General features: G+C 41.1%; 1 protein-coding gene across 3 annotated transcripts; it reads right to left on the bottom strand.

Moving 5' to 3' along the window:
- Positions 1-5,775: 5,775 nt before the first annotated feature.
- LOC308580418 (vomeronasal type-2 receptor 26-like) lies at positions 5,776-16,494 on the bottom strand. Of its 3 annotated transcripts, none has more exons than XM_081182006.1 (6): positions 15,971-16,494; positions 14,404-14,695; positions 10,985-11,773; positions 10,500-10,730; positions 9,223-9,349; positions 5,776-8,623 (listed from the first exon to the last, which is right to left on the bottom strand). In XM_081182006.1, exons 1-6 carry the CDS (start codon positions 16,186-16,188, stop codon positions 7,731-7,733), a joined length of 2,550 nt encoding a protein of 849 aa, XP_081038132.1. In that variant the 5' UTR covers positions 16,189-16,494; the 3' UTR covers positions 5,776-7,730. The 3 variants fall into 3 exon arrangements, with proteins under 3 accessions (XP_081038132.1, XP_081038133.1, XP_081038134.1); XM_081182007.1 differs by having other exon boundaries at positions 14,404-14,643; positions 15,971-16,484; XM_081182008.1 differs by having other exon boundaries at positions 14,404-14,543; positions 15,971-16,484.
- Positions 16,495-17,512: the final 1,018 nt, after the last annotated feature.

The following is a 17,512-nucleotide window of genomic DNA, read 5'->3' as shown; positions in this document are numbered from 1 at the left end:
ACCAAAGAGATAAGTAACATCTGAAAGGCAGCCCTGTATAGCAAAGCTGTTTAATGCTTTATTATGTTTTTATATATGTTGGAAGATGATGATGATGATGATTAGGTGGCCATATTTCAAAAAGTGAAGATCCAGACACAAAATCAGTCCAGCTTTTTCTTTAGTTTAGCCCAAAATTTGTGAACTTATTTTGCAACAAAAATAATAATAATGCAGTTTTTGAGCTATCTTTTAGCGAAATCAGCAAAAATGGCACTGCCGACATGGGACATTTTGCCGATTTTCACCCAGCCACTGCTTCCAACTACAGTATCCTGGATATGTCAATCAACATTTGATGATCTCCTTCTACCGATCTACAATAGAAAGTGTCCTTTCATACTACATCACGGTGTGGTATGCTGGTTTGACATCAACCGATAGGAAGTGCCTACAGAGGGTGGTGAATACAGCACAAGATATTGTGGGCTGTCCCGTGAATTCATTGGATGAAATAGCGGAAGAATGTTGCCTCAGGAGAGTGAGGAAAATTCTCAGGGGTGATTCACACCCTGGCTGGCATTTTCTTGATCTCCTGCCCTCAGGCAAAACATATAGAAGCATGGTTAGTCGCACCAACAGGGTAAAGAACAGCTTCTATCCGTGGGCTATTAGGCTGCTGAATGGAAAGATAACAGGGCAACTGACTTTCGGGTTTGGTGTGTGTGTGTCAGTAAACGAGGAGAATTAAGACTAAGAGAGCTGAGTGGGGGGTGCTCGTGTAATCTCACTGTATACAAGTTGTACAAGTGACAATAAAGTATTTTAATTTCAATGTCTGAGAAATTCCAGACATATGGAAACTCTACTGTTGAATAGGACGCCTCTATTCGGAGAAATACCAGTGGGTATGGGGTGGTCCGGTGTCTTTACAATGCGTACCTTGTTTCAAAAAGTGGGGGCCAATGGACAAAGTTAGGCTTTGCTTTGAGGGAGCGAAGCTCAGTGGCAGAAGAAGAAGAAGAAGAAGAGGAGGAGGAGTTTGGATTTGATATCCCGCCTTTCACTCCCCTTCAGGAGTCTCAAAGTGGCTAACATTCTCCTTTCCCTTCCTCCCCCACAATAAACACTCTGTGAGGTGAGTGGGGCTGAGAGACTTCAGAGAAGTGTGACTAGCCCAAGGTCACCCAGCAGCTGCATGTGGAGGAGCGGGGAATCAAACCCAGTTCCCCAGATTACAAGACTACCGCTCTTAACCACTACACCACACTGGCTCTCAGAGCAGTTGCTTCACATGCAGAAGGCCTCAGATGCAATGCTTTGCATGCAGAAGGAAGTCCCAGGTGCAGTCTTAATGACCATCTGTCAGGGATTATTAAGATGTGGTTCCTGCATTTCAGGGGGATGAACACAATGACCCTCACAGCCCCTTCCAAAACTAAAGGGAAGTTGACTTCCAATTAATCTTGAAGATATGACTCCACTAATGAGGTGATCTCCTTGCTGGTGATAATTCACAGCCAGATGTTTACATAACTGTCAACTTTCCCCTTTTCTTGCGAGGAATCCTATTCAGAATAAGGGAATTTCCCTTTAAAAAGGGGAAACGTTAACAGCTATGGATTTTTATCCTCAATCAAATTCAGTGGACATTTTGCCCTCTGCTGCATTTCTGTGGTCAGCCTACTACACTTCCCTTCTGACTATTCCTCTCAGCACAAGCCACTAATTAGGGAAAAAAACACCCAAATTCTTGCAAGACAGAGGGCTTCACTGACCTCACAAATATGGGGTTGTTCAGCTCTGGCTTCAAAGCCAAAAGGGGAATGAGGTGAAGGGTCATAGCTTCTGTGGTGGAGCATCTTTTTTTGCACCCAGAACAGTGGTGTCCAAACTTTTTTCAAAGAGGGCCAGATTTGATGAAGTGGAGGGCCGGCCAAAGGGCCAACCTTTGTGGTTGACCTTTTTTTAGGGTTGAGTTTGTTGAGCTTTGTTTTAGGATAAACAGGAGATAAACTGCCACAGGAGCCAGATTAAACCAACCAGCGGGCCAGATCGGGCCCCGAAACGGACTTTGGACATACCTGACCCAGAAGGTGCCAGGGTCCACCTCTGCTAACTACTCCAGGTAGGACTGCGGATGTTCTTGACCTGGAGAGCTGCTGCCAGCCAGAAGATAGCACTGAGCTAGAAGGCAGCTTCCTATGTTTTGATTAAGCTCCACAAGGAGCTATCTCCTGTACCCTTTCACCTGCCCTATATCTTGACTGCATGGATTCTGTGGCACGCAATATATTTTATACATCAAACAATATATTTTATACACCAAACTTTTCAAGCACAGTGGAGTAAATAACCTCCTTCTGCCCTTAATTGTGATGTTTGCATTGTTGTTCCCAAAGGTAACATTTGAAGGGTGTACAAGGGAGTCACTTTGATTATGGGAAGGATAAGAATAGATCACTGTTGTTCTGATGATTGTAAGGGGAAGAAACATCTCTTCTGAAACTTTATGGGAGCAGGTGGAGAACAGGAGAAAAACATGTTGACTCAGGAATCTGACATGGTTCAAGGAGGAAGAAAGTGGTGCATGATTGACATCAGAAGAGCCCTGAAGCTGGATCAGGCCTAAGGCCTATAAAGTCCAGTATCCCGTTCTCAAAATGGGCAACCACCTGTCCCAAACAGAAGCCCATAAGCTGGAGATGAAAGCGCAGCAGCACTTTCTCTAAATATGTTCCCCAACAACTGGTACTCAGAGCATCCTCTCTCCAATATTGGAAGGGGAAACATTTCTTCAATTGCCAGTAGCTATTGTCGAATGAAATTCTTCTCCTAGTCCCCCTCAATTTTTCTCAACCAAGTAGCCCAATTTAGGGTTTGGGTGGGCAAGGTCTTGTTGTCGTCATTGTGAAGAATTTTAATTTAGGGTCATCCCTCTGATAGTGTGAGGATAATCAAACAGAGATGTCTAACTGCAAACAGCTCCTTCTACCTGTTCTACAAATTCTAGACTGGTGAGTGGTTTGCCAGCTGTTAAGACTATACAGGAAGGCACCAGAAATAGGTAATAGAAGGATATTTTATTTTAAGAATCAGAGTACTAATACAGAAAATAAATCTGCAGGTCGGTGTGACCAGAAAGGAAGGGAGTGTCTTTAACAGCCCGACTCACCATTAAAGGACTCAGAGCCCCTCAAGTTTGTGATAGGTCAGAGAAAAATGAGCTGAGTCAAGATCCTGTGAAAGCAAGGCAGATCTTTATTATTCTGTTGCAACAGAAGTTCCCCTACCAGCTTTGATAGGAGGTGAGGACCCAGGACAAAGATGTGCAAGAACTTCTAAAGGTTTTAGAAATTGCCTGGTCCCTTAGCCAAGGACCACCCAAGGAAGCATCATAAATGTATCACAGAAAGCGGTGTTCTACAACAGAAATGTGAGAGTATGGCTTGTCTCAGAAGAAGATGCTCTATTGACATGTCTGCTCTGCTTAACATAGAATCATAGAATCATAGAGTTGGAAGAGACCACAAGGGCCATCGAGTCCAACCCCCTGCCAAGCAGGAAACACCATCAGAGCACTCCTGACATATGGTTGTCATGCCTCTGCTTAAAGACCTCCAAAGAAGGAGACTCCACCACACTCCTTGGCAGCAAATTCCACTGTCGAACAGCTCTTACTGTCAGGAAGTTCTTCCTAATGTTTAGGTGGAATCTTCTTTCTTGTAGTTTGGATCCATTGCTCCTGCCAGACTGGTTTTGCATAGGAACAGGTCTCTTCATTCCAAATGTTGTTGTTTAGTCATTTAGTCGTGTCCGACTCTTTGTGACTCCATGGACCAGAGCACGCCAGGCACTTCTGTCTTCCACTGTCTCCCGCAGTTTGGTCAGACTCATGTTTGTAGCTTCGAGAACACTGTCCAACCATCTCGTCCTCTATCGTCCCCTTCTCCTTGTGCCCTCAATCTTTCCCAACATCAGGGTCTTTTCCAGGGAGTCTTCTCTTCTCATGAGGTGGCCAAAGTATTGGAGCCTCAGCTTCACGATCTGTCCTTCCAGTGAGCACTCAGGGCTGATTTCCTTAAGAATGGATGCGTTTGATCTTCTTGCAGTCCATGGGACTCTCAAGAGTCTCCTCCAGCACCATAATTCAAAAGCATCAATTCTTCGGCGATCAGCCTTCTTTCTTTTTTTTTGCAAGTAAATTTTTATTCAGAATTTGTAAAAGAAAAAAGAAAAAAGGACAAACAAATACAAAAATAAACATTTTAACATAAATTATTCATCCTATTTTCATGCTATACAAAGAGTAAGCGTACAATCATACAAAAAAATAATATAAACATTAGGCTCTACTTAGCCTTTGACTTCCCTTCACCCTTTTGGTATCAAATAAATCCCAGGTTGCGTAATTAGTTTATTAAAGTTTATAATTATTAGCTGATAAAGTTTTTCTAATACCGCCAGTTCCTCCTATATATCCGTTCCAATATATTTCCAAAATTTACTCCAATTTTTTTGAAATTTCTGGTCGTCTTGGTCTCGTATTCTGCCTGTTAATCTATCTAGCTCGGCATAGTTAATCATTTTGACCTGCCAGTCACTTACGTTAGGTATAGTTTCTCTTTTCCAGTTTTGTGCCAGCATAATTTTTGCGGCTGTGGTGGCATAGAGAAATATTTTTTTATCTTCATTTTTTATTTCCTTACCCATAATTCCCAGCAAAAAGGCCTCAGGTCTTTTGGGAAAAGTATATTTAAAAACTTTTTTAAGTTCATTATAAATTGCTTCCCAAAAAACCTTCACCTTCTTGCATTGCCACCACATATGGTAGAGGTCTCCCTCCACTTCACCACATTTCCAGCATGTCTTATTTTCTGATCTATAGATTTTAGCCAATTTTGCCGGCGTAAGATACCATCTATAGAGCATTTTCCAAACATTTTCTCTCAAACTCGTACAGGCTGTAAATTTAATATCTCTATTCCACAATTTCAACCACTTTTCAAACTCGATGTTATAGCCGAAGTCAATTGCCCATTTAATCATTGCCTCTTTGACTTCCTCGTCTTTTGTATGCCATTCCAGTAATATGTCATATAATTTAGACAATGTTTTGTTTTTACCTTCTATTATTTCTATATTGAATTTTGATTTCTTGTCCTCAAAGCCCATTTTTCTTTTATCTTGCTTTAACATATCATTCACCTGATGATATTGTAGCCAACCGGTGAATTGATCCTTTATTTCCTCATACGGTTTAAGTTTAAGCCCTTGTTCTGATTTTCTTACCAAATCTTCGTAAGTGGCTGTCTTCCCTTCCATGTTGGTTTTTTTTATTGTTAAGACCTCTACCGGTGAGATCCACCATGGTGTTTTTCTTTCAAGAAGGTTCTTATTTCTTTCCCAGACCTGATATATTGGTCCCCTGAAAATATGATTTAAGAAAGCCCTGTGGACTTTCACCTTCTCATACCAGAGATATGCGTGCCACCCGTACCAATTATTGAAACCTTCTAAATCCAATAGGTCTCTGTTCTCCAGTTTTATCCAATCTTTTAGCCAAAGTAGGCACGCTGCTTCATAATATAGGCTCAAATCTGGGAGAGCAAAACCTCCTCTTTCCTTTTTATCAGTTAATATTTTCATTTTAATCCTTGGTCTTTTCCCCTGCCAGATGAATTTCATCAGGGTTCTCTGCCATTCTTTACATTGTTTTAAACCTTTAATAACTGGAAGAGTTTGAAATAAAAACAACATCCTCGGCAAAACATTCATTTTAACCAGGCGATCAGCCTTCTTTATGGTCCAGCTCTCGCTTCCATACATCACTACTGGGAAAACCATGGCTTTAACTATACGGACCTTTGTTGGCAAGGTGATGTCTCTGCTTTTTAAGATGCTGTCTAGGTTTGCCATCGCCTTTCTCCCAAGGAGCAGGCGTCTTTTAATTTCGTGACTGCTGTCACCATCTGCAGTGATCATGGAGCCCGAGAAAGTAAAATCTCTCACTGCCTCCATTTCTTCCCCTTCTATTTGCCAGGAGGTGATGGGCCCAGTGGCCATGATCTTCGTGTTTTTGATGTTCATTCCAAATAGTTTATTTATTTATAGGATTTACTTGAGAAAGTGAACTATTTGGAAAGGTCCTTTGTTCCCCAAGACACTTCCTTCCACTGCAGAGAAACATTTGGGGTCATTTAAGGGACCCCTGCACCGTTTCTGAATCTGGTTTATGTAGCTATGTTTGTGTGCCCACTCTGTATATTTATGAACATTTATTTTATTATCTGGACACCTTAGAATTAGAGGAGATGGCAGTATGCTATGGTAGATTCTTGTGCAACGTAAGAGAAAAAGGGATTAATATAAACTGGCACATGCAAAGCTGCAAAGACGTTTCCAGATTCTGCCCATGTTCATTTATTTCTGAAGGGGAGAGAACCTCTTCACGCAAAAAGCTCCAGGTTCTGTTGCCTTTGTGATGTCATTTGTGATGTCAAACTGTTCAGATTCCCTTTGGTTAGCATAGATTCCAGGACATACCTACACGAGGTCATTATCACATACATCCCACATTCTGCCCAAAACCTTAGCCAAATTCCCCTTTCTTTATGTCTGACTCTCACACCTTTACTTCTCCTGAGACTACTCATCTCCTTTCTATCTAAAATCAAGGTCCACATCCTGTCCAAAACCGTTTCAGTCACGTCCTTCCATGTATTAAATTTTCTCCCAGCCTTGCACTTTTATTCCTCATCAAGATCCATTTGCTGAAAATATTTATCTTCCGCAAACTCTTTGTAAATGAGCATCAACTTTGCAGATTCCCATAAGACCTTATACCTATGTCCTTGATGGTGAGCAAGGAGAGACTTTGTGCTGGTCATCAGGCAATGGTGTTTCCACTGCTTTGCCTTACCCTCCAGCCCTAGGAGCCTTCATGAGGGAGCTGTTTCCAGAGGAAGAACTGTGAGGGGGGAGAGATTTGTCTGCCATCAAGCAGTGCTTGGTTTAACCTGTGCTGTCACACCTCCAGCCCAAGGAACCTTCAGAATGGAGTTGCTGACATAGGCATTACATGTCTTGTGAATGCTATAATATAATATTTTTAGGTGTTTTGTTAGCAGTGTTTTATAAATTGTACTTGATTTACTGATTATTAGTAATGGTTTCACCAACGAGCTGTAATTGTTTTACAAATGAATTGTTCACTATTCCCTATAATTCTATATTTGTGATGTTCTATTAAACTATTGTTATTTATTGTTTATAAGCTGCCCTGCGATTCATTCGAACAAAGAGGGGCGTAGAAATATAATTAATCAAATCAAATGTAGCTGTCTAAATGCGACTTTATTCTAATTTAGCTAAGTTTATTTAGTATTTTAGCCATTCTGTTTGCAACTTCTAAAGCAGCTTATGCAATTCAGCTAAGAGCAATGCGCAGTTTAACTCAAGAGAGAAGAGGCTGTCACAGGAATGATCTCAAGCAACAATGCATATCTCCACAGTTGCTGTTGTTGAAGAACCAGGTATCAGAACTCTTCTGAATATTATCCAGAGAATCAGCAGTAGATGTTTACCTGCTTTCCATCACATGTGAGGCTAAGGCAACCATGGTAAGCACACTATTGGATCTTTGCCTTGCCATATACATGGCTAGATGCACATTGCAGCCAATATTCTGGTGTGCACTTCTAACTCTACAGTTCCATGATATCCCTAGAGCTAACAATCAAACATCATATTTAGCTGTTTCTGGTCTTTCTCATGTTCAGATCAGGCCTCAGTATAATAATGTAGCATTTGGGAAGGAAGATGCAGCCCAGAAGCCCAGCACTGGAGGCCAAGATGGAGAAAACCTGCACGGCTACCATGTATTTCCCCTTGGTGCTCAGATAGGTGGGAACAAAGGACACCCAAACACTGCAGAAGACCAGCATGCTGAAGGTGATCAGCTTGGCTTCATTGAAGTTTCCAGGCAGCTTCCTGGCTAGGAAAGCCACTGTGAAGCAGATGGCAGCCAGGAAGCCCATGTAGCTGAGGGAACCACAAAACATGGCCACAGACCCTTCATTGCATTGCAGGATGACCTCCCCAGGTTGGGAGTGCTTGTCAGAGTCAGGGAAAGGAGGAGATGTCCCCAGCCAGATCGTGCAGATGAGAACTTGCACACTGGAACAGGAAATGACAATGCAGTTGGCCAAACTCTTCCCCAGCCATCTCCTCGCCCTGCTCCCTGGCTTAGTGGCCAGGAAGGCCAGAACCACAGTGATGGTTTTTGCCAAGACGGAAGAGACAGCAACTGAGAAGATGATGCCAAAGGCTGTTTGGCGCAAAAGGCAGGTACCTTTTCTTGGCTGGCCAATGAAGAGGAAGGAGGACAAAAATGAGAGAAGGAGGGAGATGAGGAGGATGTAGGAGAGATCCCTATTGTTGGCTTTGACTATGGGAGTGGCTTTGTATTTAATAAAGATTTCTAACACAAAAACTGTGGCTAAGGATATGAGGATGGCAAAGGAAGCTAGGATGCTCCCCAAAGGTTCTTCATAGGACAGGAAGGTGATTATTTTGGGTACACATTGATTTTTGTCTTTGTTTGGATGCTGATCATTTGAACATTTGGTGCATTTGGCAGTATCTGCAGAGAGAAAAAGGGACTTCAGTATCCTAACAGCAGTTATAAACCAAGCTAGGCATATGGGGAAGGTAGGCATATGGGAGAGATAAAAAAAGAACACAGTTTTGTTGGGAAAGAGAGAAGCAAAAGTTCACTGGCAAAAACATCTTGATCCATGGTCTCATCCACCAAAATAGATCATGTGGAGCATGGCTAGAAAAGCTTGGCCTGTGAGATATTTCAGAAGCGCTTCTATTGAGTGTAAACTGGTGCTGGGAACCTCTGGCCACTGGATTAAACTTAGCTCAGCAGGTCACCCCATTTGGTGATGCCACTTTTTGAGTTGTGTGATGGGTAAGGCCTCAAAGGCATGATTGTGAGCTTAAGGAATGTAGACTTTCACTGACCATCAGCTGATACATGTGTGCATTGGTCAAGGAGGTGGACATGCTTTCCCTCGGTTAAAACTGCTTATCCCTCCTAGTGCTGATCTTTGACCCTCCAAAAACCCGAGAGGCATTTCACTCATGGGATGCCATTACAAACATCATGCTTAGGCTGGCTCAAACCTTTGCCCCATCCTCCCAGGTAAGACGGTTTTTTCTGAGGTCTTGGCCTACCTTCCTGAGTGGAGATGGTCCCTTCTGAGCAGGGAGTGCAATCATAGCAACAGGGGGGCTTCCCTTCCTGAATCTTCTTGACATATCCAGGGTGACAGCTCTGTGAGCATCTTGAACGAGGCATGGTCTAGGCAAAAATTGAGGAAGGAGAATCAATGAGAAACTATTAGGAGCATTTGTGCTTTTGGAAACAGATCATAGTGTTTTGGCAAGATAGTGGAAAAAATATATTTGCTTCCAATGGCCATAAGTGACCCCAGGCCCTATTTTGGCAGGTGATTAATAATTGCCAGCTCTGATTAATATTTGTGGGTGGGTGCAGGGTGTCCCTGTTAGAATTCCTGCCACTTGATTTCAGTCATAGGATTGTTGTCTATCACATGACGGTATATGTTTTGACACTACAGTGTGGGAAGTGACGAAGACAGGATGTTTGTGTTACTGTGTTCCGTAAAATGGGACTATTGTCCTTTGTTCTTTTTCTCTTTGCTGTCTGATGCTAGAGAGAGAGGGAGCCATGTTGCAGTGCTCCGTGTGTGTTTATATGTAAATAAAGTAGATTAGCCAAAATGCTGAGTTGCTGAGGTCTGTCACGCAAAATGCACAAACTCTGCAGATCCCTAAGTGTGCCAGTGTTGGTTGGCATTTGTCACTGTGATGTTCGGGCAGAAGAAAGCTTTTGAAGCTCCCGAACAATCGGCCAGGAGGGAGAGAACATGCCAGTTGGGCATGTGTCTCTACCAGGATCCTACTTGAGTGTAGGCTGAACTCCTGACAGTCCCTACAGGAAATACATGCTGTCCTCTGGATATTCTGAACAGATTGGGAAGACCGTACATTTGGGAAAGCTATTTTACTGTGCTTAGGAAAGTCTCCTATTCACTGTGAAATCTTATACATACTCAAGAGGCTGTTCCATTCATCTCAATGACTTCGCTCGAGGGAAGTACAGTGGTACCTCGGTTTAAGAACAGTCCTGTTTATGAACTATTTGGTGTATGAACTCCACAAAACCGGTTCCATAGCTTTACCTCGGTCTAAGGATGAATTTGAACAGTGGAAGAGCACCAGCGGCGGAAGGCCTCATTAGGGAAAGCACGCCTTGGTTTAAGAACAGTTTTGGTTTAAGAACGGACTATCAGAATGGATTAAGTTCGTAAACTGATGTACCACTGTATCAGTAAAATCGCAGTCAAAGTCTCATATGTGCAATTCAACAAGCTATTAGAGCCTAGCAGATGTCATAAGTAATAAAATGACATATCATTTCTCCATACCTTGTTAAAGACCAGGGGCCAGACAATTGCTTCTCGGTTGATGGTCAACTTTACCTCTGAGGATGCCTGTTTCTCTACTTCCCCAATCTTCACTCTACCATGAGAGGTATTAGGAAACAGCACCCAATTCACAATATCGAAGTCAATGGCCAATGCCCCATTCTCATCCAAGTACTGTCCATCAGGTGAAGTATTAGAATAGAGATGCACTTCTTTCAAGAATGGATGAAGCTACAACGACAGAGGAAACTCCAGCACTAAGAAAACATGAAAGCATTTTGGATAATTCACTTCCCCTGTCTGTCAATATAGACAATACAACTTGTTAGACCAATATAGACAATACTACTTGTTAGACCAATATAGACAATACTACTTGTGAGACCAATGGTCTGACTCATTTTAAGGCAGCTTCCTATGTTCCTAATATGGTGATTCCAGAGCTGGGACAATGAACAGTAGTTTGCAAAAGGGAAAGGACATACCTGCCATGGCTGAATCTTTTGAAGTTCCAACAGGTCTCCTCCTCCCATCAGTGAAATCCGCTTTGATCTGGATGAATATGCTGCATTCAAGGCCTGAGCAATGGCTAGGATACTGAAGTAATGAACATAGCTATCTTGGGAATGAACCTGTTCAAGAAATTCCTGCTGGATCATCACATTTTCCGTCTCCCTGCATCTTGTCCAACCTCTCACAGACAAGGCATGTTTGGAATATGAACATTCAAATTCTTCTTGCCAAAGAGCCAAAAAAGAAGGAAATATTGGTTTGGAGTCGTCCTTTTTTGTCCTTGTTTTGGTCTTCATTACAAAGGACAAAGAACCATGGGCATACCGGAAGGATTCCGTCTCATAGAACAAGACTGTGTTCTCAAGAGCGGTGATTATCCAGACTTTCCCCCCAGTTTCTATCCTTTCAAGCAAGGTTTGTACCTCCATGATTGTGAAAAGCCCATATTGAGAGTCTGTACAGTAAACAAAGGCATTGACTTGTCTCCACATGGCAGGTGCTTCATGGGGTAACCACAGCCAGGTTTGTAGTAGTACTCTTTTTGTGAAGGCAACACAGATTTCGTTGCTGATCATCAGGGATGTCAAGATACTCAGGAACCTTTCTCCATTGTCATTGTCTGGAGCAAAGAGACCAACCCACGTCCACCTGAAATGCAGGAGGAGTTGGATAATTCCCAGGTACTGAGTTTCTTCCTTTGAGACCATCTGGTAGATGAAAGGGGACTGGACTTTATCATGAAGAACAAAGCCATAACTGAGCTGTTAAAGAAAAGAAACTGGTGTTTTGTTTCTCATGACAAAGATTGGATACCTCTGTGTGAATTAAATTAAATTAAATTAAATTAAATATGATGAAATATTTAATTAGCATAAGCCTCAATGTTTTTTTGAAATTTCATATATATGCAATTTATTTATCAACTACTGTAATGGCAATTGTCTCTAAGCAGTTTAGAAAAACACAATAGAACAAAATTATGAATGCAAAAGTCTAAAATCAAACAAAATTAAAATGCATCCTGCAATACAATAAAGCCTTCAGTAGGACTGGGAGGTCAGTCTACCACGACACCCAGAGGAGTTTCTACATCATGCACAGCTCCTCCATATTGAAATCCTATGAAAAATTAGAGTTGTGTGTTATCAGCATGGACTGCAGCATTAAGACTGTTTTCCAATGGTCCCTTTTGAATATGACCACTGCATCTCCAACATCTTTTTCTGAACTTTTTCTAGTTCTATAATACACTGTTTGAGGTGTGTCAAAAACTAATGTACACAGTCTTCCAAAGGCAGTGGTCCCATAGGTCTGTATAACTATATTATGAGATTGACAGGTTTATTTTAAATTCCTTTCCTGATGGTGTACTTAGCATGGAATTTGCTTTTACATGACTGCTGTGCGTTGAGTCAACATCTTCACTGACCTGTCTACTAAGACCCCGTGGTCTCATTTCTGTTCAGTCAATGCCAGTTCAGAACCCAGGAGCAAACAATGTGAAATTAAGGTTGTTTCCCCCCTCAGTGTGCATGAATTCACACTTGTTTACATTGAATTGCATATGCCTTTTTATTTTGAGTTCTTTGGAGCTCTTCACAATCTGTTTTTGGTTTAACAATCTAGAACAATTTAGTATGATCAGAAAACGTGGCCATCTCACTGTTCACTCCTAAATTCAGATCAGTCCTGATACCAATATGATGAAACCAATATGATGAAATTAGCATAAGCTTCAATGTTTTTTGAAATTTCATATATATGCAATTTATTCATCACCTAATAGCAATTGTCTCTCAGCAGTTTAGAGAAATACAATAGAACAAAATTATGAATGCAAAAGTCTAAAATCACACTTCCATTAAAATGTATCCTGCAAAACAATAAAGCCTTCAGTAGGTCTGGGAGGTCAGTCCACCACAACACCCAGAGTGGTTTCTACATCATGCACAACTCCCCTAGATTGAAATCTTATGAAAAATTAGAGTTGTGTGTTATCAGCATGGACAGGAGCTTTAGCACTGTTTTCCAATGGTCCCTTTTGAATATAACCACCTCATCTCCAATATCTTTTTCTGAACTTTTTTCCAATTCTATAATACATTTGGTCATTTGATTGCCCTTTTTACCCATTGCTGTCTTTTTATTTGTATATATTGCTTGTTTTATGTTGCCATTGCTGTTGGCTAATGCGAATAAAGTTTAACCTGTATACTGTTTGAGGTGTGTCAAAAACCAATGTACACAGTCTTCCAAAGGCAGTGGCCCCATAGGTCTGTATAACTATATTATGAGATTGACAGGTTTATTTTAAATTCCTTTCCTGATGGTGTACTTAGCATGGAATTTGCTTTTACATGACAAATGCTGAAGAGGCAACATATTCATTGACCTATCTACCAAGACCCCGTGGTCTCATTTCTGTTCAGTCAATGCCAGTTCAGAACCCAGAAGCAAACATGTGAAATTAAGGCTGATTTTCCCCTCAGCGTGCATAAATTCACACTTGTTTATATTGAATTGCATGTGCCTTTTTATTTGGAGAAGTTATTTGGAGCTCTTCACAATCTGCTTTTGGTTTAACAATCTAGAACAATTCAGTATGATCAGAAAACTTGGCCATCTCCCTCTTCACTCCTAAATCATATCAGTCTTGAGGTACTCCACATTCAACACCCCTCTTAGAGAAATTCCATTCACCTAGTTGCTGGGTGGCAGTTGTGGCGCCATACGGCTCATTGCTGGTGCCATGCCATTTCAGTGTCCATTAGCCAGAGGTTGTTTGCTGGAGACAGATTCACACATCCATTCTCTTCAGTAGCTTCAAACAAAGGGCACACACCCAAACATGGATATCTCCCAGATTATCTTTTTCATGTGATTGAACCAGTAGACATACACATACAGTTCCATGATACAACCCCTTTAATGATTAACCTAACAAGCTCTTCTTCAGCTTCAGTGGAAATTTCCAACCATGCCTCGTGGTATACAATACAGGCACACTATAAATTTAGTTCCCATTTCAATGTACATTAAACAATTTTATTTAACAGTTCCTGGAGCTGTAAGAAGAGGTAGCAGCCTTATAGAACAGTGGAGGAAACCTTTCCCATGCCAAGCTCAATATCACTAAGAACACTTGAAAGTGCCAATTTCTGGCAGGGCAAAATTTATGTAGCAAAGACTCTCCTCCCTGGAAGAGAGGGGAGTGGTTGTGGGCGGGAGACCGAGCTCCACCCCTGGTAGGGGGCATCAGCGTGCTATAGAGGCTGCAATTGGTTGGGGGGCAGGGAGCAATAAAATAAATTGCACTAAGCTAAGCATACCTTGCTTTTCTTATGAAATGGAAAATGTTGCTGGGTATGTTTGACTTGAACCTAGTTCTTACCTGTGGTATCTTGTAGAAGCCCGACATGCTTGCAATGTGCATGGAGATATCGGTTTCACCCCCTTCAATAATAGCTAGAAGGTTTCCCCGTCTTCCGCAGCTGTAGTTTGGAATGTTGATTTTCCCACCAGCAAAGAGGTCTGTCAAGGCATCAGTAGTTATTCTTCCATCAAAATAGGTATCATAGATGCTGTAGCCCAGGGTGATGTTGGGTAAGAGCCTGGGGTTACGATTGATCTCCTGAACAGTAAGTGAGAAGGAAAGAACGTGCCAGTTCCTCCCATTCATCAAACTACAAAAACGTGCGTCACATAGTCACCCACCATTCAGTGAAAATGAGTCACAAAGTTGTTTGTATAAATAAATTAAGGCAAACTTGAAAGAAGACCAGTAAGTAGGGCAATGTGGGGCTGATGTGGGGGTGCTATTACTGTAGCAGTAATAGCATCTGTAGTATCTTTGCAAAGGAGGAGGATGGAGGCCCATGTCCTGGTAACCTCCTTAGCCATCTGACCAGTTCTGTGGCTACTTGCTGTCAGTGTATCAAAAGATCACTCTAGGAATTATATATCTCACAAAAACTGGTAGTGAGTCAAACCTAGGACAGTAATTCTGTGGATAAACGTCTAGAAGATTATTGCAGATTGAGAGTAGGAACCTTCCCATTATTCATGCAAAGTGATGTGGCCTGAGCATTCAGGCTTCCACAATGTTTCATGAGAGACAATGAGATAACTACAGAAAATCTGCAACATTAACACACCTTTTTTAGTTTCAGATAGGTAGCCGTGTTGGTCTGCCATAGTCAAAATAAAAAAATTCCTTCCAGTAGCACCTTAAAGACCAACTAAGTTAGTTCTTGGTATGAGCTTTCGTGTGCATGCACACTTCTTCAGATACACTGAAACAGAAGTTGCCAGATCCTTCTATATAGTGAGAAGATGGGGAGGGGTATTACTCAGAAGGGTGGTGGGAATGGGAGACTGGCAGATAGCTGAGATGAGCCTGTTGACGACTCTTAACGACTGCAATAGGTCTTACAGGAAAAGGCAGGGGGTGAGAAGGTGAAAAATGGCTTAACCTTCTCACCCCCTGCCTTTTCCAGGTGCTACTGGAAGGAATTTTTTTTATTTTGACACCTTTTTTAGCTTATAGAAAATAAGTTTACTTTAGAGAGCATGACTTATTTTTTTTAATACTTAAATCATAGTGTAAAGCACACTGAAACACTGCTTTTCACCAAGTAAAGTGATGTACAGAAAACTTTTAATAAACCAATGGAACAAATAACAGGTCTCCATCCAATGGCATTATTGTTTAGACTGCCAGGAAGAATTCACCCTAGCTTCAGTCAGTTTCATCTCACAGGTTTAAGAACAAAGGTGGTGTTTGTTGACAGACAGACGGATGCCAGCAATACTCCTACTCAGATGTTCTAGTTGTATTTTATTCCAGTGGATGAGATGCTCCCTTAATCTTCAAACAACAAATATAGTGATTTATCAGTATGGCAAGAGAAGTGGAGAGTATTTAGGAAGAAGGAATATGGCAATACACCATTACTTACTTCTGAAAATCGCTTACTGGGGTGCTGGAAAAGCTGAAGGGAGGTTGACTTCCAATTAATCTTGAAGATATAATTCCACTAACGAGGTGGTCTCCTTCCTGGTAATAATTTACAGCCAAATTTCTATCCTTGATAAGATTCAGTGGACATTTTGCCCTCTGCTGCATCCCATGCATTGCCAGAGGCAACAAAACAAGCAGCGGTATAATCATCATCATTATTTGGGGTCTGCCTGCTACTCTTTCCTTGTGACTGTTCCGTCCACACAAGCCACTAATTAGAAGAAACCCCAAATATTTGCAAGACAGAGGCTTTAGCGACTTGACAAATACAAGGGGTGTTCAGCTCTGCCCAAATTAGGATTGAAGGGAAGGGCCATAGCTCAGTGATGGAGCATCTTTTTCCCACCCAGAAGGTGTCAGGTGTCAATCTCTGCTACCTGATAACAGGTGGGGCTGAGGGTGTCCTCTACCTGGAGAGATGCTGCCAGTCAGTACTGGTACTGAGCTAGAAGGCAGCTTCCTATGTTTTGATTGGGTTTTATACTTTCTCCTTCAAATGCTCTCTATCTTGGTCCCAAGGTATTTTATACATCAGACTTTTCAAGCATAGTTGAGTAAACAACCTCCTGCAGCCCTTAATTGTGATGTTGACATTATTGTTCCCCAAGGCAATGTGTGAAGGGGTGTGGAACTATCTCTTGGACTCTGCAGAGAATAAGAATAAATCACTGTGGTTCTGATAAATGTAAGGCGGTAAATATCTCTTCTGAAACCGTTATGGGAGCAGCTGCATAGAAGAAGAAGAAGAAAGTTTACTCAATACATGGTTCAAGGATTGGCTGATCTTTATTGATGCTAGATCAGGGCAAATTTATACAACACTTTAGTGTAAATAGACCCTCCCAGTGGTTTATAAAAAGTAACAAAATAATAAACAAATTAATAAAAGACAATGTTGAAAACAGCTATTTTATTTTATTTTATTTTAAGATATTTATTAAGATTTTCAAAATGTTACAAAAAGAAAAAACAAAGAGAATAACAACAACAAAAATACAAAGAATCCCCTTCCTACCGTGTAAAAAAGAAGAAAGAAGAGAATTCCAAATATTAAAAAAATAAAAATAAAAAGTGACAAATTTCAAAAAAAAGCTTTAAAAGAGAAAACATTTAAAAACAAATTCATTATTTTCAGACCCTTGACTATCATTACCTTCTTTCTTAGACCTCCTCCTCCTCCCTTCCTTTGTATCCTAGTTGCTAATTATCCCAGCAAATCCTTTCCTTCCCATGTTTCATAAAATTCTATCATTACATTACGCTAGACTATTTTAATCCTATCTTTCTATAATAAGATAAGCCTTAAAACCTTAAACTTTAAAATAAACCTTGAAATTTAAAGCTTAAGTCTTAACCTTGCCAGCTTCTTATAATCATAATATTCTTTCATAATTCTTTAAGCATCTTTGCTAAAGCCAGGTAATTTCTTCCAATATTTTTCTATCATTCATCAACTTTGTAAAGCATTCTAATAGTGATT

Source organism: Podarcis bocagei (assembly GCF_964188305.1).
Source record: "Podarcis bocagei genome assembly, chromosome: 2".
In the NCBI taxonomy this organism is placed as follows: domain Eukaryota; kingdom Metazoa; phylum Chordata; class Lepidosauria; order Squamata; family Lacertidae; genus Podarcis; species Podarcis bocagei.
The sequence above is the reverse complement of the archived record's forward strand: the minus strand, read 5'-3'. Positions and strand labels throughout refer to the sequence as shown.